The sequence below is a fragment of the Mustelus asterias genome, chromosome 7, assembly GCF_964213995.1.
Source record: "Mustelus asterias chromosome 7, sMusAst1.hap1.1, whole genome shotgun sequence".
NCBI lineage: Eukaryota > Metazoa > Chordata > Chondrichthyes > Carcharhiniformes > Triakidae > Mustelus > Mustelus asterias.
Genome location: NC_135807.1, coordinates 36,997,164 through 37,019,190, shown reverse-complemented (window position 1 = coordinate 37,019,190; position 22,027 = coordinate 36,997,164). Strand labels below are relative to the sequence as shown.

Here is a 22,027-nt window from a genome sequence, read left to right as displayed (position 1 = left end):
AATGAACAACTAACTGGATGAGGAGACTCTATGATCTACAGACTCTACAATGGCCAAAGACACTAGACACAGCAAAGGCTATAGTCCCTGAAAACATTTCAGCTCCAGTATTGAAAACTTGCGCTTCAGAACCAGCTGTGCCTTTACAGCCAAGCTCTTCCAGTACAGCTACAACACTAGCATCTACCCAGCAATGTGAAAGATTGCCCAGATATATCCTGTCAACAAAAAGAGAACACATTCAATCCAGGCAACTGCCACCATGTTGGTTTACTCTCAATCATCAGCAAAGTGATTCAATGACATTGCTGTCAAATCACTTACCTGTCAATTGCTTGTCCATCCGTTCTCAGTTTAGGTTCCAACAAAACCATTTGGCAGCAGATCTTATTATAGCCTTGGTCAAAACAGAGACAAAGGAACTGAATTTTAAAGGTGGGGTGCAAGTGACTGTCCTTGACATCAAGGCAGCATTTGACAGAGTGAGGCATCAAGAAGCCCAAGCAAAATTGCAGTCAATGGAAATCTAAGTGGGGTGGGGTAAAGAACACTGTTCACTAGTAGGAGTCATATTTAGCACAAAGGTAGACAGTAATGGTATTTGGAGACCAAACATCTCAGTCTCAGGAATTCCTCAGGGTGGTGCCTTAGGCATAACTATCTTTAGCTGCTTCATCGATGACCTTTCCTCCATCATAAGATCAGAAGTGGGGATGTTCGCTGATGATTGCACAGTGTCCAGTACTATACACAACTCCTTAGATACTGAAGCAACCTGTTCCTAGATGCAGCATGACTGGGACAACGTTAAGGTTTAGACTTATAAGTGGCAAGTCACATTCATGCTTTGGGCAAGTCTGTGGTGGCCAGTGACAATAAATCAAAGGAGGGTGTTTTTGAGCTGCTGGGTAGCACAATGGAGCAAGGAGGACATTTTATAGTTGGTGAAAAGCTTCCTTATGCAGTTATGAAAAGGATTACCAAATGAATGTTGCCTCACTGGTGCTAAGAGAAAGAAAATCCAGTAGAAATCTCCTGAGCAGAGAAGCTGAGCAAAGAAAAGTAGTGTATTTGTGGGAAACAATCACATGGAAAGAAGAATGTTTGAGGTCTTACAGAGAGAGTTTAAAGAGCTCAGGACTAAAAGATTTCAAGGACTGTAATCTCCTGATTGCTTCCTGCTATGTAAGGAGAGAAAGGAAGAGGGTCATCACGTAACTGTAAGGCTGGTGCTGTTCCCTTTCTTCGGGCATTCGAGCGATTTACAAAAAAGACCATCATGAAAATCACCTGACCCAAAACAGAATCAAAATATCTCTGTGGAGCGGACAAATAGAACAGTGGAGTACTTAACCCAATTGGAGGTGAATGAAGCTCACTTTCCAGATTTGAGAGGGAGAATAAGATTAATTCGATCAATAGAAAGGAAACAGAAGGCTTGGTTGAAATAAATAGAAAGTAAACATTATTATAGGGTGTCATGGTGGCACAGTGATTAACACTGCTGCCTCACAGCGTCAGGGACCCAGGTTCGATTCCGGCCCGGGATGGAGATTGCATATTTTCCCAGGGTTCTCCGCTTTAATAAGGGTTTTATAAATTATGTAAAGTATTTATGAAGTGAATAGAATAACTTGAATGGAGCAACATAATTTCCTCTGCTTAGGGAGTGCAGTCATAGAGTCATAGGGGTTTACAGCACGGAAACATCACCATTCTTTTAACACTGCAGTTTTTTCTAGTCTCTGAGCCTTTCTAGAAAACTGAAAAGCTTTGAAATGCTTTGTTTACATTCAATTTCATGCTTCAGTATGCTTTAAAAGCCACCGTGATTGACGGGTCCAGGAAAGTTCACAGCACACGGCAACCTGGTTTGCTTTTGTTTTCCTTCACAGTTGCTTGAATCTGAAGTACTCTCTCTTCTCTAACCACAGTTTTTTTTAAACAGACTTGTGCTTTGCTCTGAAGACCTTGCCTCACTGTTTTTTTTAAAGAGTGGGTTTTCTTCAACCTCTCATGCTGGAATAGCATGCCTGCACTGGAAGTTACTTTCAGCCAAAGAAGAGGCTGGCACCGCTCCCACTGCCACACTGACAGTGACACCCTAGCAAGTGACACCCTGGCACTGACCCCTGCTGTCCTGGCCACTCACTGCCAGACAGTGATACCCTGATACCCTGGCAAGTGACACCTTGGCAGTGAATGGCCAGGATAACAAGGGTCAGTGCCATGGTGTCACTGCTAAGAGGCGGGGCTTGAAGGGGTGGGGCTGAGGGCAGCAGGGCTTTTCATGACCCCTCGTTAGTTTTTCTTTTGCTGTTGGGGGGTTGGTGGGGTTTGGGGATGTTGGGTCACCCTCATGCCTGTGTGGTGTAAGGGTGGAAGTGGGGGGGGGGCGTGGGGGGCGACCCATTCATTCAGGGTTGGCAGGCAGGGAAGTAGCCCCTCAGTGGTGAAGGGTTGGCCGATGTAACGCTTGTCAGTAGGGGGGTCGCCGTCTCCGTGGGTGGGGGAGGGGGGCCTGTAACATAACTCTGCGTTTTAAAGGACTCTGAAGCCTTTAAGGATGCACCCCAATCTCTGTGGGAAGTCAGGCTGGATGGCATGGTTCCCACTTTGAATATTTTTATCCACTAAAAGTGGTTGAATACCACCTGGCTAGCACTGCCAGTGAAATACTCCCACAGAATCGCAGCCCATATTGCCATTCCTTCACTGGATCAAAATCTTGGAATTATCTTCCTAATGGCACTGTGGTTGTTCCTACACCACATGGAGTGCAGCAGTTCAAGAAGGCAGCTCACCATCACTTTCTCAAAGGCAATTAAGGATGAGCAATAAATGTTGTCCGAGCCAGTGGAACCAACATCCCATGTACAAATAAATAAGAAACATACATTATACAAATAATAAAAAATGCACTCTCAACACGCTAAAAATAAAATACATCAGCAAGACAACAATAAAATATATCTGCAGTACAATTTGGCATTGCCCTAGGTATCATTGCCTTACATATTCTTGCAATACACCATAAAAAGGGGGTTTTGGGACGCAGTGGGTAGTGTTCTTGCCTCTGAGCTAGAAGCTCCAGGTCCAGGTCCTACCCTATGACTTAGAATCATAGAATCCCTACAGTACAGAAGGAGGCCATTCGGCCCATCAAGTCTGTACTGACCACCATCCCACCCAGGCCCTATTCCCATAACCCCAGACATTTACCCCGCTAATCCCTCTGACACTAGGGTCAATTTAGCATGGCCATTCAACCTAACCCGCACATCTTTGGCCAAGGAAAGTCCATTCATATTGCAACAAGACAGGTTGAATATCAATCTGCAAATTCTTTCAATATATGTCAATGTTGGGTGATACAAGTGGGAGAGAATCCTGGTCACTCATGTGATGGAAAGAAATTGGAGCCTATAACCTCACTATCCACTGCTCCAGGCTATCAAATGCATGTGAAAACCTATGTTGCCACAGCAACCTCGACTCCCACACCACCACCCTATGTAGAAACATATAGTACAGAAGGGGGCCATTTGGTCCATCAGGTCTGAGCCATCCAATTTATTCCATAATCCTACAATTTTTTCATTACAAAGTTTACGTCCAATTTCCAGATGAAATTTGCGATTGAATTTGCTTCCAAATCTTTTTCAGACAGTGCATTCCAGAACAACTTGCTGCCAAGAATATAATCATTTCATCGCTCTTTTGTCAATGATGTGTCCTCTGATTACCAAACCATGTGCCATTGGAAACATTTTACTCAAAATCCTTCTATTAAATCTTTCCTTAGCTTTGTCTGATCTCTGTTCATGGGGAGAGTAATCACATCTTCTAAAATCTCTTCATGAAATAACTCCTCAGAGGCCAGTATCCCTTCACCAGACTAAGCTTTATTTACATAAGTCAGTAATATTCCACCAGGTACTTCCTCAACAAGAGTACAAACCCAGAGTGCCAGTAACACTGACACTCCACATTATAAGGGGTGGCACGGTGGCACAAAGGTTAGCACTGCTGCCTCACAGCACCAGGGACCTGGGTTCGATCCCCAGCTTGAGTCACTGTCCGTGCAGAGTCTGCATGCTCTCCTCGTGTCTGCATAGGTTTCCTCTGGGTGCTCCAGTTTCCCCCCACTGTCTGAAAGATCTGCTGGTTATGTGTATTGGCTATGCTAAATTTTCTCTCACTGTACCCCAACAGGCGCCCGAATATGGCGACTAAGGGATTTTCACAGTAACTTCATTGCTGTATTAATGTAAGCCTACTTGTGACACTAATAAATAAATACACATGGGCAGATAGGCCAACTCATTACTGCCTTAATCAGAGAGCTCATATTCTAAGAATTCCACCTCATGGGTCTTGTTAGAGTCATTACACTTCACTTAATTGAAGTCTTTTCATGGTATCATTCTGATAAATCTCCTGTGTACCTCTTCAAGAGCAATACAGTGCTAGTTACTCTCATAAGTGATGTTAAGTTTCAAGGATTTGCTGCATTGTCTAATATCTCTGGGAGGGTGGGTGGGAAAGGACAGTGACCATATTGATCTGACCTGGATATTCATCACTTTTGCATTCTCTTTACTCTGCCTTTTTGAAAGCAAGCCAAGATAGCACTTAATCAAATGAGACCAATATTAATCATTAATCTATTTTATTTAAAAGCTGGTGAACAGCTTTTTCTGGACTTGTTTAATTGAATAATAATGTAAAGCAATGTTTTACTTAAACAAAGTAGCTCCTAAATGCTCTCCTGCATCCTACCCTTCTGCATCCTGATAACCTTCGCCTTGCAGATTTTAAACTCTGAATCTCAGTAAGTGTTTCATCTTCCAGTGTTCACAACCCGAGGGGAAGTCCTATTGATATTCCCGGTTGAGTGCTTGATTCCAGGAACCTCACAACACAATAGGTGTGAGGTATTTATCAATTACTTGTGCACTTTATTTGCCTCATCATTAATGGCCTTCAGCTCTCTGAGGACTAACCTCTGGAAATCTGTCCCTAAACCTCTTCACCTGTATCCCTCCACCTTTTAAGATGCTTCTTTTTCAAAATTTTTACTCCATTCTTAAAATTAAAGAGCCAATGCACAGAGTGGACTGGACAAATCCAAATCCATCTCCTTGCTTCCTCCAAAAACCAAATTCAAATTGAATCCAATTCGCGGTCCCCACAAGAGCAAGATACACACCGACAAGAAAAGGCATTGCACCTGATCTTGGGCTTGATCTGAGGCTTGATCTTAGCCAAAAGGCCGAGAAGCAATTGGCTTGATGCTTCTTAAAGCCTAACTCATTGACCATAATATTTTGGTCACCTGACGTAATGTCTTAATCTTAGACACAGTGTCAATTTTGGTCTGATTATACTCCTGTGAAGTTCTGTGGACTTCTTTACTCTGTTAATAGTGCATATGAATCCAATTTTTTCTTGTTGTTATGATGAACCTTGGGAATGCTAGTGTCTTTCCCCTACATTTTTATTCCGACATACTGGGGTCAATTGTAACTCAATTCAACAAACTCACCGTAGACCTTAGGTCGAAATTGGGACATTTTTGGATTTGTATGACTCAGCTGCTGACTGTATTAATTGTTTGAACAAGGCAGCTTCAAATAATTTTGAAGTAATTTGATTGAAGGAAACTCTTTCTCATCTTGCGGGGGTGTTTAAGCTTTTTGCTGTCAAGCAGGCTTCTTAACACTTTGGCAGGAAGCCAATGTTATGCAGCATTAATCCCCAATGTCGAGAAGATCAGTTATAGTGCAGACAAAATGATCCCAGGGACTACCTTATACTGTGTTCTATTATATTATGGATTGAAGCATGTTTTTGCCCCACCTGCATTATTAACCATTTCACTGTTGTGAAGTTTGAACGTGAGCAAGTGAATTTACATGAGTGGTTGAAACTGAACAAAGTTTCGGGGGAGGTACTCCAGGCTCAGAGTTGGGAGAGTCTTGGCTAATATCAGCCTCAAAGATAATTTAATAAACATTCCCTATTATCAAAAGACACCATATTCAATCCCAATCAATAGACAGAAATGGCCCCTTCCTGCTTGTCTCCAAGATTTCAACTGAACGTCTCGAAGTAAGGGAGAATTAACATACAAAGATGACGTGAAAGTTCTTTAAGGGTGTTGAGCCTGATGTGTAATGATAATGCAGAGAGCCTATTAATGGGAAATATCATTATCAACTCTACGCATGAGCTCTAAACTTTATCGGACCTTCTGCTGCTGTGCTGCTAAGTCTTTATCGGGGATGTGCTGAGAACTATTTCCATGTGTAATGCTGTATTTTTGACAACATTACGCAGTGCAGTGAGCTTAAATCTAAGGTAGTGATTTAATCACCTTACACATTACCCACTGTCAACACAGCAATAAAGGGACTCAACAACACAAGCTAGGCTGACGCTGAAAGAATGCTGCAATGTCATAGTAAAAAGTTAAAGTTCATTTGTCACTAGTAAGGCTTACATTAACACTGCAATGAAGTTACTGTGAAATTCCCCATAGGTGCTGTCTTTCAGATGAGATGTTACACTCAGGCCCTGTCTGTCCTATGCAGTGAACATAAAAGAGCCTACAACATGACTTAGAGAAGTGTATGCTCTTTGTGTTCTGTCCAGCATTAAAATTCTTCAAATAACACCATAAATAAACAGATGATATTGCCATTTAACTCATTGCTGTTTCTGGGGCCTTGCTGTATATGCATAAATTGGCCATGACATTTTTCTGAATTGTAATAGTGATTGGTTGTGAACTATTTGGATATCTCGCGTTTTTGTCTTTAACATTTAATCTACTTTAATAGATATTCACAATTGCACGCTATGCTTAATCCTGATTAATCCAGCCTTCCCATTATCATGCCATTAAGTTAGGAAGGGGAAGTTCACATGGTTCCGTCTCAACAAGTTAACAATTACTTTGAATTTCTTTCTCCTTTCTTCATTCCGTTGACCCAATGCAGCGTAATGGTGGCAAGACGATTTCCAGGTTTTGCTGGACTTTCACTTCAATGCTTCCTACCAGCTTCTGGGAAAATGCTACCACCTCTGATTACCATGTCCACCACTCTCATGTTACTCAAACCTATTCAGAGGCACTAAACTCAAACTGAGTGAAATTAAAGTTCTACAATTCATCACTATTGTCTTGGAGTAAGACATGTTTAATATGCATGGTGCTCAAACCAGATAATCCAAATTGGACCATGAGGGGAGGACACAGGTTCAGACCAAATTTAGCACTGATGTAGGATGGGTGCAAGGGAGCTTTCTGTCTATAATAGCTCCAGGAGTCAGCTATAAAGGAACAGTGCCTTATCGCACAAAGTAAAATAAAGCAAAAAACCGCAAGCCTGTGATGAACACAAACAGGTCCCAACCAAGACACTACAATAATAGACCCACTCAGGGGCCTGCTTTATAAAGGGCTCAGTATACAAGCTCCATCTGGTAAGATAATTACCAATCACCAAGTGGAGCTCGTATTCAATGAGTCCTATAGGGAGATGATTCCCCATGCAAGTCCTGAGGGTTATCTCACAATTTCAAAGAGTAGTCAATATGGTATTGGAGCCAAAAACCTTGGAATCATTGAAGTAAAATTGCTAGATGAGGGGATAGGCACGATTTTAAGATTTTGTTTTCTACCAACAAATCACATTTAAAATCCTTGGACACACACTCAAGTCCCCCCATCAGTGATGAAGGGGATGTTTATAATGCAGATACACTACCCACATACTCTACATGTGTATTGATCCCCAATGCCGATGCACACGGCATTCATTATAGGTGCTCCCTTCAAACTGGCTGACAGTAGGTGAGACTTATTACTCCATAATAAAAGTGGAAACTGCTGGATAAACTCAACATTTAATAGTGCTGTCCATGATATTTTTGTCAATCTCTCCTTAGCTTCGACCTCTCCCTGACCTAGATTCATAGATTCATAGAATCCTACAGTGCAGAAGAAGGCCTTCAGCCCATCAAGTCTGCACTGACCACAATCACACCCAGGCCCTATCCCCATAACCCCATGCATTTACCCTAGCTAGTCCCCCTGACACTAAGGGGCAATTTAGCATGGCAAATCCACGTAATCAGCACATCTTTGGACTGTGGGAGGAAACCAGAGCGCCCGGAGGAAACCAGACACGATGAGAATGTGAAAACACAGATAGTGACCCAAGCCGGGAATTGAACTCGGGTCCCTAGTGCTGTGAGGCAGCAGTGCTAACCACTCTGCCACCATGCCATCCAGGAATAGGAATAAGACAGGAAAATGAGATTAATGCCTGTATGACATAAACACTGGATTGGTTAGGTCAAACAACTATTTTGTTGTTGCAATATTCTGCCTCACCTCCTCCATCCCCCTCTCCAACTATATAAACCATTACATTTCTAACACTCTTCAGTTCTGAAAAAGGGTCATATTGGACTCGAAACGTTACCTCTGTTTCGCTCTCTGTAGATGCTGCCAGACCTGCTGAGTATTTTCTGTTTTTATTTCAGGTATCCAACACCTGCAGTATTTTGCTTTAATCATTGCCTTATTACTTTGTTTATTTAGGGTGGATGTCTGATTAGGTAACTTTCAATTCACTTGAACACTCATACACCTGACTTACAGGAATGTAAAACCAATGCAGTGACTCAACTGAGAACATATAGGTTACATCAGTACTGTTACACAGTACCATTAATTAACTGTTACTAAACACTCCCCAGACAATGGGAAAACAGGCTGAAACCCAATCAAAATGTCTAGATGATTTACATAAAGAAATATGAATACCTGAAAGTGAGGTATAGGCTAAAATCTATTCAAAGGGTTGTGAAGGTTTAAAGGTAGAATAAAGTAGGCATAGCTGCAGTCAATGGGTAAACAGGACACACCAGTATGTTAAGCACTGACTTTTCACATCAGGCACCTAGGATCATATCCAGCTCAGAGTAATGGATGAAAATTTCCGCTTGCTGTGAAGATCCTATGTGAAGTGGGTGTGAGCAGGGTTGGGGCATGTGGACTCTAATCCTTCATTGACAAAATTGGGATTTGGCATTCTCACTGTGATAGAGAGGGTGAAGGACGAAAGAGAGAGAGAGAGCATATGGCTAGCATAGAAGTTTTAAGTTTATTTATTAATATCACAAGTAGGCTCACATTAACACTGCAACGAGGTTACTGTGAAATTCCCCTAGTCGCCACACTCCGGCGTCTGTTCGGGTACACTGAGGGAGAATCCAGCATCTAATCTAAGATGGTGGTCACACTGGAGCAGTAACAGGTTCTCTTTGGAGGTTTTCCCTGATGCATGATATTAGTTGGTATAGAGGGAATGTTATTTGCATCTGATGCTACTGTACCTGGAAGGGCTTAATAAAATGGATGATAATATGCTTGACCTGGGCGAGCTTAATGCTGACTTTGGATGTTTGGCAGTGAGAGTTCCTCAGCACCAAAATCCCTCAAACTGGGAACGGCAAAATGCAAAGAAAAGCAGAGTGTGACGTTGGTCTTTGGTGGAAACATGAAATAGGCAAGAGTAAATTGGCAACCCAATTTACACGGACTTTAATACAGAGCAAAGTTAGGCTTGGTGTAAAACAGGCTGCCAATTCAGTGTTTCACAGTTTCACTGAATTTCACCTCCAGGTTTAATAAATAAACCTGACTGATTGATTTTACAGCGGTTTGTCATGTTAGCTATAGCTCGGCGATAGCTTCCATGTCTCTGAGTCAGAAGGTGCAAGTTCAAGTCCCACTCCAGAGTCTTGAAGGAAAATCAAGGCTGATATTACAGTGCACTACCGAAGGAGCTCAAATGTGATGTTAAATTGAGGGCACGTATGCCTTCTCAGGTAGATATAAAATATCCCATGGCACTATTCTAAGAGGAAAGGAGTTCACCTGAGTGTCCCGGTGAATATCTTAACTTGCAGATAACATCACTAAAAGCAGGATTATCTGGTCATTATCCCATTGCTGTTGTGGGACGTTGCTATGTGCAACCTGGCTGCCCTATTTCCTGCATTACAAAAGTGGCTTCACTTCAAGAATATTTCATTGGTTGTAAAATGCTTTGGGAAGTTTTGAGGTAATGAAAGATGTGATGAAAATGTTCTTTATTTAGTTGTACACCATTGTAGCATTCACTGCAGTACAAATATAATCTGTCAAGCTCACCTTAATCCATTCACTTTAACCAAGCAACGACAAAGGAGTTGCATGCAAACACATTAAGGTTTCAAGCAGCCAGATTTCCAGATACAGAACACAATTCTAAATTGCTACTTCCCAGGACATCAGCACCATGGAACTACTTATCTCCCTCAATCATACTTTCTCCTAAGGACTTTAAAACCCAAGCATAGCTCCAGCTAACAACTTCTTTTTCCTTTTCTCCCTCTCCTCTCAAACTTGCTCCCCTACTACACCACAGGCCTTGACCATCATCTTGATATCTCAATAATAAAATAAAAGGCAATTGATTCTTGTTGTGCATACAGTTGACATCTCTTCTTTTAAGGAGCCAGCCGAGGGCAGTACGGTGGCACAATGGTTAGTACTGCTGCCTCACAGCGCCAGGGACCCAGGTTCAATTCCCGGTTTGGGTCACTGTCTGTGCGGAGCCTGCACATATGCCCTGTGTCCACATGGGTTTCCTCCAGGTGCTCCAGTTTTCTCCCATATCTGAAAGATGTGCTGGTTAAATGTATTGGCCATGCTAAATTCTCCCTCAGTGTACCCGAACAGGTGCCGGAGTTGGCGACTAGGGGATTTTCACAGTAGCTTCATTGCAGTGTTAATGTAAGCCTACTTGTGGCACTAATAAATAAACTTTAAACTTATTTTGCACCATTTCCTCAGTGGGAGTCAATTCTCTGATCACTTCTGCGTTGATTTCCCCCACCTTTTCTTCTATTTTAATGGTGTCAAACATCATGCTTTCTCAATCTAAAAACAGACTCCTATCTCCAAGGTGTTGAAAGTGAAGGTGGAATACAAGGCTTGTTTGTAGAGACCTGTACATTATCAGATCATGATATTCAGAATATTCTATCATATCACACTTTTTCAGATGAAGATAGACCTTCCTGGTTAGTTTCAATGCAATTAAGAAATGCCTAGGAATCGGCCTTTGCTCATGACTGTCATCTCAAAGTTCGAATGACATGGGTTCAAGCCTCTCTCGGAGATTTGGCCGGAACTCTACCACCTTGCCCACCACGGAGTTGGCGTGGGTGAGGGTCTGATAACGGGAATCTCCATTGACCTAGGGCAGGAATTTCTGGTCTCACCCAAGCGAGGCTGTAAATCTGAGTGGATACTTCAAGAGCAACGGAACAGGTTTTTCTTTTATTGTCACAAGTCAACTTACATTAACACTGCAATAAAGTTACTGTGAAAATCCCCTAGTCGCCACATTCCAGCACCTATTCGGGTACACTGAGGGAGAATTTAGCACGGCCAATGCACCTAACCAGCACATCTTTCAGATTGTGGGAGGAAACCATAGCACCCGGAGGAAACCCACGTAGACACGGGGAGAACGTGCAAACTCCGCACAGACAGTGACCCAAGCCGGCAATCGAATCCGGGTCCCTGGCGCTGTGAGGCAGCCGTGCTAACCACTGTGTCACCATCTTGGATAGAATAAGAACAGAAAGTGCTGGAAAAACTCAGCAGGTGGTGACAGTATCTGTGGAAATGTAAGAGATGGGGGGGGGGTGGTTGCTGGTCTGCAAAGACAGAGCTGTCAGAGGTGCAATTTTTGAGGAGTGGTGTGGTAACGGCAGATTTGAAAGTCAGATGGAGTCCAGCTGAAAGGTGGGAAGCATTTACAATGTCAGCAAGTTCAGGGATCAGAAAGAAAAGTTGACTATTCAGCAGTTTGATGGAAAGATATCAGGAGTTAATCTCATGAATAATAGAGGGATAAATTTTCCGGCTGTCCACGCTATGCCACCGCTGCCAGTGAGGATGGAGACTTCAGCGCTCAGCTGCATTTCCATTCACTGTAGTGGGACCAGAGAATCCCGCTGGTGTCAACAGCTGGAAAATTCCATCCAGAGTTTGGAAAGAACCAAAGGAGAGATAGGAAAGTAACCAGAACTCCCATGGCACTATTCAAAGAAGATTGGGTGAATTTTCCAATGTCCTAGCCAAAACGTATCTCTCGAACAGCATCTAAAACAGATCATCTGGTCATTTGTGGGACCTTGCTGTGTGTAAATTGACAGCTGCATTGTCCTATAACACAACAGTAAGTTGACCCTCAAGTCACAAAAGATGCTATATAAATGCAAGTTTATTTTTCTTTTCCTTGTGTAAGTAAGTTGATTATCAGCCCATAATGAATGTTCACTGGAATTTCAATCTCATAGCCTTTTAAAAAATGTTTTTCTTTGGATCACAGAAATCATAAAACTGTTACAGTGCAAAAGGAGGCCATTTAGCCCATCAGCTGCACTGGTTCTTCAAATGAGCATCATGACTTAGTGCCATTCTCCTGTCTTTTCCCCATCCCTCTGCATATTGTTTCTATTCAAGTAATCAACCAATTCCCTCTTGAATGCCTCGTTTGAACCTGCCTCCACCACACTTCATGGCCCAGCATTCCAGACCTGAACCATTCGTGTGAAAAAGTTTTTTCTCACATCACATTTGCTTCTTTTGCGAATCACTTTAAATCTGTGCCCTCTCATTCTTGATCTTTTTACAAGCGGGAACAGTTTCTCCCTATCTACTCTGTCCAGCCCCCCTAATGATTATGAACATCTCTATCAAATCTCTTCAGCTTTCTTCTCTCCCAGGAGAACAGTTCCAACATCTCCAAACTATCCTCATAACTGAAGTTTCTCATCCGTGGAACCGTCCTTGTAAACCTCTTATGCACTCACTCCAACGTGTTCACGTCCTCCCTATAGTGTGGTGCTTAGAACTGTACACAACATTCCAGCTGATGAGGTTGGCAGAAGAGAGAATTCCAGCCCTAATTTCCTTTCACAAAACCATTTTGACTCTGCCTGATTGTGTCATGACGTTCTAAATGTCCTTCTATTAGCTCTTTAATACTGGATTCTAGCATTTTCCCCATGACAGATGTTAGGCTGATTGGCCTATAGTCTTGTGATTTCTGTCTGCCTCATTTCTTGAATAAAAGTGTTCCATAATGATTTTACAATTGCTGGAACCTTTCTAAAATCTAGAAATTTTTGAAAGCTCACAACCAATGCATCGACTATCTCTGCAACCACTTCTTTTAAGATGTGAGGATGTAAGCTAACAGGGCTAGGAATTCTAATGGGATTCCTAATACCCTAGTGATAGTGATTGTTTTAATTCCTCCTTCCCTTTTCCGTCTTGATTTTCATGTATTCTTGGAATGTTTTGTGTATTTCAAAGTGAAGACATACACAGAATATTTATTCAGTGCTCCTACTATTTTCTTGTTTCCTATTATTAATTCCCCAGTCTTTAATTTGATTTATTATAGTCACATGTAGTAGTATGCAGTGAGAAGTATTGTTTCTTGTGCTATACAGACAAAGCATAGTGTATTTAGAGAAGAAAAGGAGAGGGTGCAGAATGTACTGTTACAGTCATAGGGTATAGAGAAAAATCAACTTATTACGAGATAGGTCTATTCAAGACTCTGAAGCTGTTTTTGAGTTGGTTGGCACATGTCCTCAGACTTTTGTATCTTTTTCCCGACGGAAGAAGGTGGAAGAGAAAATGCCCGGGGTGCGTGGGGTCCTTAATTATGTTGGCTGCTTTTCCAAGGCAGCAGGAAGTGTATTTGTTTTTAAAGAAGCCCTTCCTATGGATCCAGAGGAACATACCTGCTCCTACTCTCTGCCTTCTGACGAAGGGAGAGGCAGGAATGGATACAAATGGAGAAAAAGATAAACAGTTTACTCTCATTCTTTTTTAAAAATTCATTTTTGGGATGTGGGTGTCACTGGCAAGGCTGGCATTTATTATCAAACTGGTTGCACGGGGAAGATACTGATCTTGAACGCGACGATTTAAGAGGCCATTTCAGAAGGCAGGTAAAAAGCAATTAGATTGATTTGTGACTCAAGTCAAATATTAACCCAGAAATGGAAGGGCAACAATTTTTATGATAAACTAAAAGCTTCCTGGTCATTTTTATGTACACCACTTAATTCAAATTTTCATGCTGCCATAGTGGGATTGAGAACTCGTTTCCTCTGCATTTCATCAATTATCATGATCACAACAAATCCATACCCTACTATTTTGCTTTTTTTTGAAAGGAGACAAAATCTTTTTGAATGAAATAGGAGGGTATGAGGGTGTTGGACAGAAATTAGGATTAATGGCCTCTGGTGGCAGAGGATGAGTGCCATTGAATGGTATAGGGGCACGATGGTGCAAGAAATAGGGGAGCATACAAGGTGTAGATAGCGGGGTGGGATTGTGAGGTCTTGCTCGACCCAAGACCAGAAAGTCCCACCCGAGGTCAACTTCCCATTGTCCGCCCCTCGCACGCTCTGGTTTCGGTGGCGGACAGGGTGGTAGAATTCCGGCGCAAGTCTTCCAATGGAAAGGACATAAGGGTATTTAATAGGAATAAAGGAAGGGCTGGGGTTGGGGAATTAGTAATAGGAAGGTGAAAAGGTACAATGTTGTCCAATGGAAGTGAGGGCTGTGGGAACAAGAGAAAGACCAGGAGAATGGAAAGAAGGGAAATGCTGTGGGTCACGTTTTCCTTATAAGCTTCACCATAAATGCAGTACCAGTAGCAATCTAGTGGTTTATTTTCGACTGCACCACAACAGACCAGAAAGGAGAGATACAGCAAGAAGCAAACGCAAGAGTTGAGGAGAGAGGTCCCGAAGAGTGAGACGGAAAGCGTAAGAGGATCGAAAGAGAGATTTGGATAGGCTGAGCGAGTGGGCGAGGATCTGGCAGATGGAATATAACGTTAGCAAATGTGAGGTTATCCACTTTGGAAGAAATAATAGTAAATTGGAATATTATTTAAATGGAGAAAAATTACATCGTGCAACTGTGCAGAGGGACCTGGGGGTCCTTGTGCATGAATCGCAAAAACTCAGTCTGCGGGTGCAGCAGGTGATCAAGAAGGCGAATGGAATGTTGGCCTTTATCGCGAGGGGGATAGAATATAAAAGCAGGGAGGTCTTGCTGCAACTGTACAAGGCACTGGTGAGGCCGCAACTGGAGTACTGTGTGCAGTTTTGGTCCCCTTATTTGCGAAAGGATATATTGGCCTTGGAGGGAGTGCAGAGAAGGTTCACCAGGTTGATACCGGAGATGAGGGGTGTAGCTTATGAGGAGAGATTAAACAGATTGGGTCTGTACTCGTTGGAGTTTAGAAGGATAAGGGGTGATCTTATAGAGACATATAAGATAATGAAGGGGCTGGATAGGGTAGAGGTGGAGAGATTCTTTCCACTTAGAAGGGAAACCAGAACTAGAGGGCACAGCCTCAAAATAAGGGGGGGCCGGTTCAGAACAGAGTTGAGGGGGAACTTCTTCTCTCAGAGGGTAGTGAATCTCTGGAATTCTCTGCCCATTGAAGTGGTGGAGGCTTCCTCGTTGAATATGTTTAAATCACGGGTAGATAGTTTTCTGATCGATAAGGGAATTAGGGGATATGGGGAGCAGGCGGGTAAGTGGAACTGATTCGCTTCAGATCAGCCATGATCTTGTTGAATGGCGGGGCAGGCTCGAAGGGCCAGATGGCCTACTCCTGCTCCTATTTCTTATGTTCTTATGTTCTAAACACTGAAAGAAAATAATTAACTCTGTGCAAAGGCACAAGCGATTGACAATTGGCTTTTCAAAGTGAAGTGGACAGTTATTTGTAAAATGAATGCTGACGCAGTAAGCAGAGGAAAACAACTAAATGCGCAACTCATCAGAGAGCTAGCAAAGTCACCATGGGCAAATAGACAGCACGGTGACACAGTGGTTAACACTACTGCCTCACAGCGCCAGGGACCTGGGCTCAATTCCAGCCTTGGGTGACTGTCTGTGTGAAGTTTATACATTCTCCCCGAGTCTGCGTGGATTTCCTCTGAGTGCTCCGGTTTCCTCCCACAGTCCAAAGATGTTCAGGTTAGGTGGATTGGCCATGCTAAATTGTCCCCTTAGTGTACCAAGATATGTAGGTTAGATGGATTAGTCATGGAAAATGTATGTGGTTACGGGGATAGGGCGGGAGAGAGGGCCTGGGTGGGATACTCTGTCAGAGAGATGGTCCAGGCTCAATAGGCCAAATGGCCTCTTTTGCACTGTAAAGATTCTATAATTTTATGATTCAAATGGGTCTCATTTGCTGCAAAATTCTAGGAATAAGTGACAGCATTGGCTGTGTTTATTTACTGTTTTGGAGAGACAGAAACAGACTGCAATCTGTATATTTATTTATGTAGCTAGAACCATTTATTTTTTGCAGGAAAACAGTAATTACTTATTTTCCAGAAACCAAAACATTTCAGTCAGTCCTCAGAAATCTCTTTGAATCTTGCAAAGCCATGTTGTCAGATGCAAACCCTGCTCCGCCCAACTGTTGACAAAAGCTAAGAATCCACCAGTCAGTCAAACCCAAATTCCTACCCTTGGTTCTGCCAAACCCTAGGTTGGCCTTATACTTGTGTCAACCTGCTGAATTACTCTCTATTCTGCCAACTTCCACCCCAGTATCACAAAATTCAAGGAATCCCCACCTCAGTTAGACCAAATTGTAAAGGTACTAACCTCTCACTGTCCCTGTGCTGTTCTCCAGTATTAAAGTTTATTTATTAGTCACAAGTAAGGCTTACATTAACACTGCAATGAAGTTACTGTGAAATTCCCCTCGTCGCCACACTCCGGCGCCTTTTCGGGTCAATGCACCTAACCAGCACGTCTTTCAGACTGCTGGGAGGAAATCGGAGCACCCGGAGGAAACTCACACAGACACAGGGAGAACGTGCAAACTCCTCACAGACAGTGACCCAAGCTGGGAATTGAACCCAGGTCCCTGGCGCTGTGAGGTAGCAGTGTCAACCACTGTGCCACCGTGCCGCCCAATCTGGTACACTTTGCAAATGACCTGGCTACCTATGCTTGGCTTTAAAGCTGGGATAAACTTTAAAAACCTGCTCATGAAGAATTCTACATGAAAAGAGAAAGGTCACTCATATATGGTTTTCACAGAATAGTGGCCTGAGCCATGGAATTTGATTTCTAAAGTAGCAGGAAATATCCCACCTACAGCCACTAAAAAAAGTAATTTGACATTCAGTCACTGTGAATCACTCTCCTGATTATGCAACATATGTGACACACTACAGCTTCCTATTGTTGTAAGACAGTATATACCTGACTCAGCATGAGTACTGAAGAGCTGCAATTATAAAAATGTAAATCAAGTAGAATGTGTAATTATATGGCTTTCAAATTTTTTCATTGATATCTCATCCATATCCTCAATCTGTATAATTACATTGGGAACATCTAATGCACAAGTTCAACTCAATTTTCAATTGTACTCATTTAATTTCAATTTTTCTTTACAATCTACTGCATGGTTTATTCATTATTGTTCTTTAAGTCAGCATTTAAATTGAACTTATTGATGGCAATAATACATTTGCCACCACACTGCACAATCTCACTCTCCATATTACAAAATTTCCCCCCAACTTTCCAAAGACAAGACCACGGGAAGCCAACTAGGACCAATATAACACATCTTCCCTCCATCGATCTTCTCTCTTATGTTTCAAGTTTTTTTCCTTAAGCTTTAAAGGTAATTGAAGAGAAATGTTCCAGAAACATGGAATGTCAAAGAATAGAATGATGGCTTACTGTGCACTCTGAAAGCCCCCTAGCAATAGTATCAGCAGCTGCGAACAGACATTTCTTTGCGCCACGATTTAGGTGCCAAAGTTATGGAATATAAATGATAAGTCAGAAGATCATAGGGGCATTGTGTCTCTGTGTTTTTGTAGGACAGCACACCATCATACTTACAGTGAACAGCACTACAGCAGTTTCACTGAAATATACTCACTTTGCATTTCTATTGCAGTCTTCTGCAAAGGAATAAGACTAGGCCATTCAGCTTCTTGTGCCTGGTCCACTATTCCATCAGATTATGGTTGATCTGTCCTTCAGCTTAATTTAAACACCTTTGCCGGGATTTTACCGACTTGCCTGCCCCGGAATCGGGGTGAGTAAGGCTCACAGAACGACATTCTCCATTGTCTTTGGGCAGGATCTTACGAGCCTTGGGTGGATGAGGCGGTAAAATTCCGGCACATATCCCTTGATATCATTACCCAACAAAACATCTATAGATCTCAGTCTTCAAAGCAGCTTCCGCAGCCTTTTGGGGTAGGGAGTTCCAAATCTTTACCATCCTTTGTGAGAAAGATGTGACCTAAATTGGTACCTAAATGTTGTAATTTTATTCATTTTGTTCTGGATCCCCTCCACCAGCAGAGAAAATAGCTTCTATATACCTTATTGAATCCTTCTCTTCTTCTTCGGCAGTCCCTCAGAGTCGAGGATGAGTTGCTTCCACATAAATGGTGAGTTCTTAGATGACTGAGGAGTCTAATGAGTGACAGACAGTCTCTGTCACAGGTGGGGCAGATGGTAATTGGAGGAGCGGGTGGGTGGGCTGCCTGGGTTGCTGCATGCTCCTTTTGCCATCGCGCTTGGCTTCAGCTTGCCCTCAGCGATGAAGCTCGGGATGTTCAGCTCCTTCTCCAATGCTCCACTTGTCCTTGAAGTGTTTCCTCTGATCTCCTGGGGCTCACTTGCTGCTTCGAAGCTCCAAGTTGAGTATTTGTTTCAGGAGTTTTGTGCCAGGCATGTGGATGATGTGGCCCGTCCAGTGGAGCTGATTGAACATGGTCAGTGATGGGGATATTGGCCTGAGTGGGAACACTGATACTGGTGCACCTATCCTGCCAATGGATTTGCAGGATCCAGCAGAGGCAGCGCTGGTGGTACTTCTCCGGGATTTTGAGGTGCCTGCTGTACATAGTCCATGTCTTTGAGCTCTGTAGACCATGAGTTTGGTGCCAGGTATGAGGTCCACTCTCCTCTTCAGGTAGGCTGTGCTGGTACACTGAAGGCAGTGTTGCACCTTGTTGCCAATGTTTGCCCTTTTTGACAGTAGCTTCCAAAGGAATGGAAAGTGGTCTACATGGTCTAAGGCCTCACCATGGATTTTTATTTGGGGTGGGGCGGGTTTTCTTCCATCCCCCTACTGAATCCTTGTCTTGTTTTAAACATGTCATATTAAATTGCCTCACAATCATCTAAAGTCAAGAGAATACACCAGTGCCAGGATAAAATTGAAGCTGTCAGCATTTTAGTGAATCTGACCTTCACCCTCTCCAATATATTCTTCCTGATCAAGAGCTTAAGTGTGAAACTAGTGCTCTGGATGGGATCTGACCCCCATCTGTAAAATGGAAACATCATTAATGTGTGACTGTTGGGTACATCTGTCTGAGTTCACATACATGCTCCAGCGTTCACTTAATGGTGTGTGGCTGTGCATTTCTGGGTATAACGAAAATTGTCTGCAAAGATCTTTGCGTTTAGGCACTCAGATGTGCCTCTGAGTGTCTCCCTGTACTGGATAAGTATCTGTGTGACTGTGTCTGGGTTTCGGTAGATGTGTCAGCATGTGTGTGCGCCAGCCACATCTCCTCACCTTTCTCTCCCTGTGTCTCTGGGTATCTCTGTGCGTGTCTCCTTCTTTCTGTGTCAGCTGTGTAGCTTTCCTGTTCGCCCCGTGACTCTCCACATCTGTGTGCATCAGAATCTTTCCCCAGCCTCAGTCTCACCCTTACTCTTTCTTTCATTCTCTCACTGTCTACCGTTCTCTCCCTCTCTCCCGCAGGAAGGACAAACTGGTTCCTCACTGTGCTGAAGGGCAACTTTTCCTTCAGGCTCACACTGCCCGTAACACTAAAAATGCAACACCTCTGCCCGAAAAGTATTAGGTGGCAATTGAAATAGACAGAGCGCATGGCAGGTTGTCAAAGGCAAAGGTCCGGGGGAAACCGATAGCGCGGAAATAGAGAGAGAGAGAGCGAGAAATCAATATTGAAAGAAGATACAAGCATATAGATAATTTAAAAAGTCAGCGATTGGCGAGGAGGGAAAATTAAAGAATAGCCATATAGAGGGAAATTAGAGAATAGGGTTGGAGACGGGGGACCCAGGCAGCTGAGAGAGAGCAATATCAGAGTAAGTTGGGGGGGGGGGGGCAGAGTTAATGATCTAAAGCTCTATTCCCCTTCAGAGAAATGGACAAAACGCACACACACATAGAGCTATATAGATCTAGAGAGAAAACATTTGCAGTATAAAAGACGAGGAAAACCAAGAGCATTAAACATGGAAATATACCTCTGGATTTTAACCAGTCTCGAGAGAGAGAGAGGTAATTCCTCTGTAGAGACAGTGCAAGAGGGAGACCCAGACTCTTCCCCCTTTGGCTCTTAGTCCGTCTTTAAACACCAGCTCACACTCTCCACCCTCTTTTAACCCAGTTTTCAAGGCCAGTCCAACACAACCTCATCCCCACTTTAGAACATCGGACGCGATTTCCCATGTTCAGAGCCATCCCAGCATCACTCCACACCGTCCCTCCAGCCAAGTGCAATGGGTAGAGTTATCAATCTCCGATAGCTGGAGAGAGTCTCCCGCCGGTGTCACCCGCCCCCAGCCAGTTCAATAATGTGTTTGAAATCACTGCAGAATGATCACAGCAGAACCTCGCCGTTCTCCCTTTCTGCACTCACTTCATTCACCTGGGCGACAGATCTGAACTTACCTGCTTTCTTTTTTTGCTCCAAGCAAATAGTTGGAACAACTGACAAACCAACATACTGACACACACACACACACACACACACGCATAAAAGAGTGAGTCCAAAGCACTAAATGCGTCTACTGCCTTCACCGCTTCTCTCCCTACACCCCCACCCCCCCTCCCTCCCCCTTTCCCAAGAAAGAGTGGGGTGTGCGGCTCCAACAGCTGATACTCTGTTCCTGTAACCAAAAATAACTGGAGGATGCTGAGAATTAAAGAACACGCTCTCTCTCTCTTTCTATATATATATACACAAATATATATATATTGCATTATAAAAATCTAGTGAGTTATACACCCCTAAGTAAAAACAGTTTTGAACAAAAGCGTTGAGAAACTTTCCCCAACTTACCACCAAACTGGGTAACTTGCCATGACTTGCTTCAAGTTCAGTAGAACCAGGTAATATCCAAAGAGTCGCATTTCCACAACTAGTCAGCTTTCAAAATCTTCTTCTTTAGATAAAAGCTCTTTGAAACGGACCAATTTTATTTTTGTCGTATCCTTTTCGCGATCGTTCAATAAATCCCATTCAACATTTGAAAAAAAACAAAACCCCCTCAATTCTAGATAAGCAGTGATTCGCAAAGCACAGGATACAACAATAGGGACTAAATTATACCAGAGCAAAATATTAACTCAAAAAAAGGAGAGTTGACAAAGGGTGTCCAATCAGGATACATTGCCACAGGGAACAGGATGATTGTACAGTTAGCAACTGTCAATCAGGTGAAAGCTCGTTACCAGACAACTAGCTGGAAAGAAATCTCTTTGCACTCATTTACAGCCTGTCCTGGGCTACTAGCAGCTTGAACTGTATTCCAGTCAAATTGCTGGGTGTTGCCGACTGGGGAAGGGGAATGAACAAAGAGGAGTTTATTTGTGCCTGGGAAAAGGGGATCCTTTATATTTCAGTCCTCTGGGTAGCAGCCCTTAACTTGATTTATTATACGGTGGCACAATGGTTAGCACTGCTGCCTCACAGCGCCAGGGACCCGGGGTCACTGTCTGTGTGGAGTTTGCACATTCTCCCCGTGTCTGCGTGGGTTTCCTTCGGGTTCTCCGGTTTCCTCCCACAGTCTGAAAGCTGGTTTGCTGCATTG

The 22,027-nt window shown here is 43.1% G+C and overlaps 1 protein-coding gene and 1 pseudogene across 1 annotated transcript in view; both read right to left on the bottom strand.

Moving 5' to 3' along the window:
* Positions 1-21,347, bottom strand: part of wnt3a (wingless-type MMTV integration site family, member 3A) — a 68,439-nt gene extending 47,092 nt beyond the window's left edge. The window contains exon 1 of the mRNA XM_078217030.1: positions 21,277-21,347. Within this exon, the coding sequence (XP_078073156.1) occupies positions 21,277-21,347 (71 nt within the window). The remainder of the gene's footprint in view (positions 1-21,276) is intronic.
* Positions 5,072-5,287, bottom strand: LOC144496252 (U2 spliceosomal RNA; annotated as a pseudogene).
* Positions 21,348-22,027: the final 680 nt, after the last annotated feature.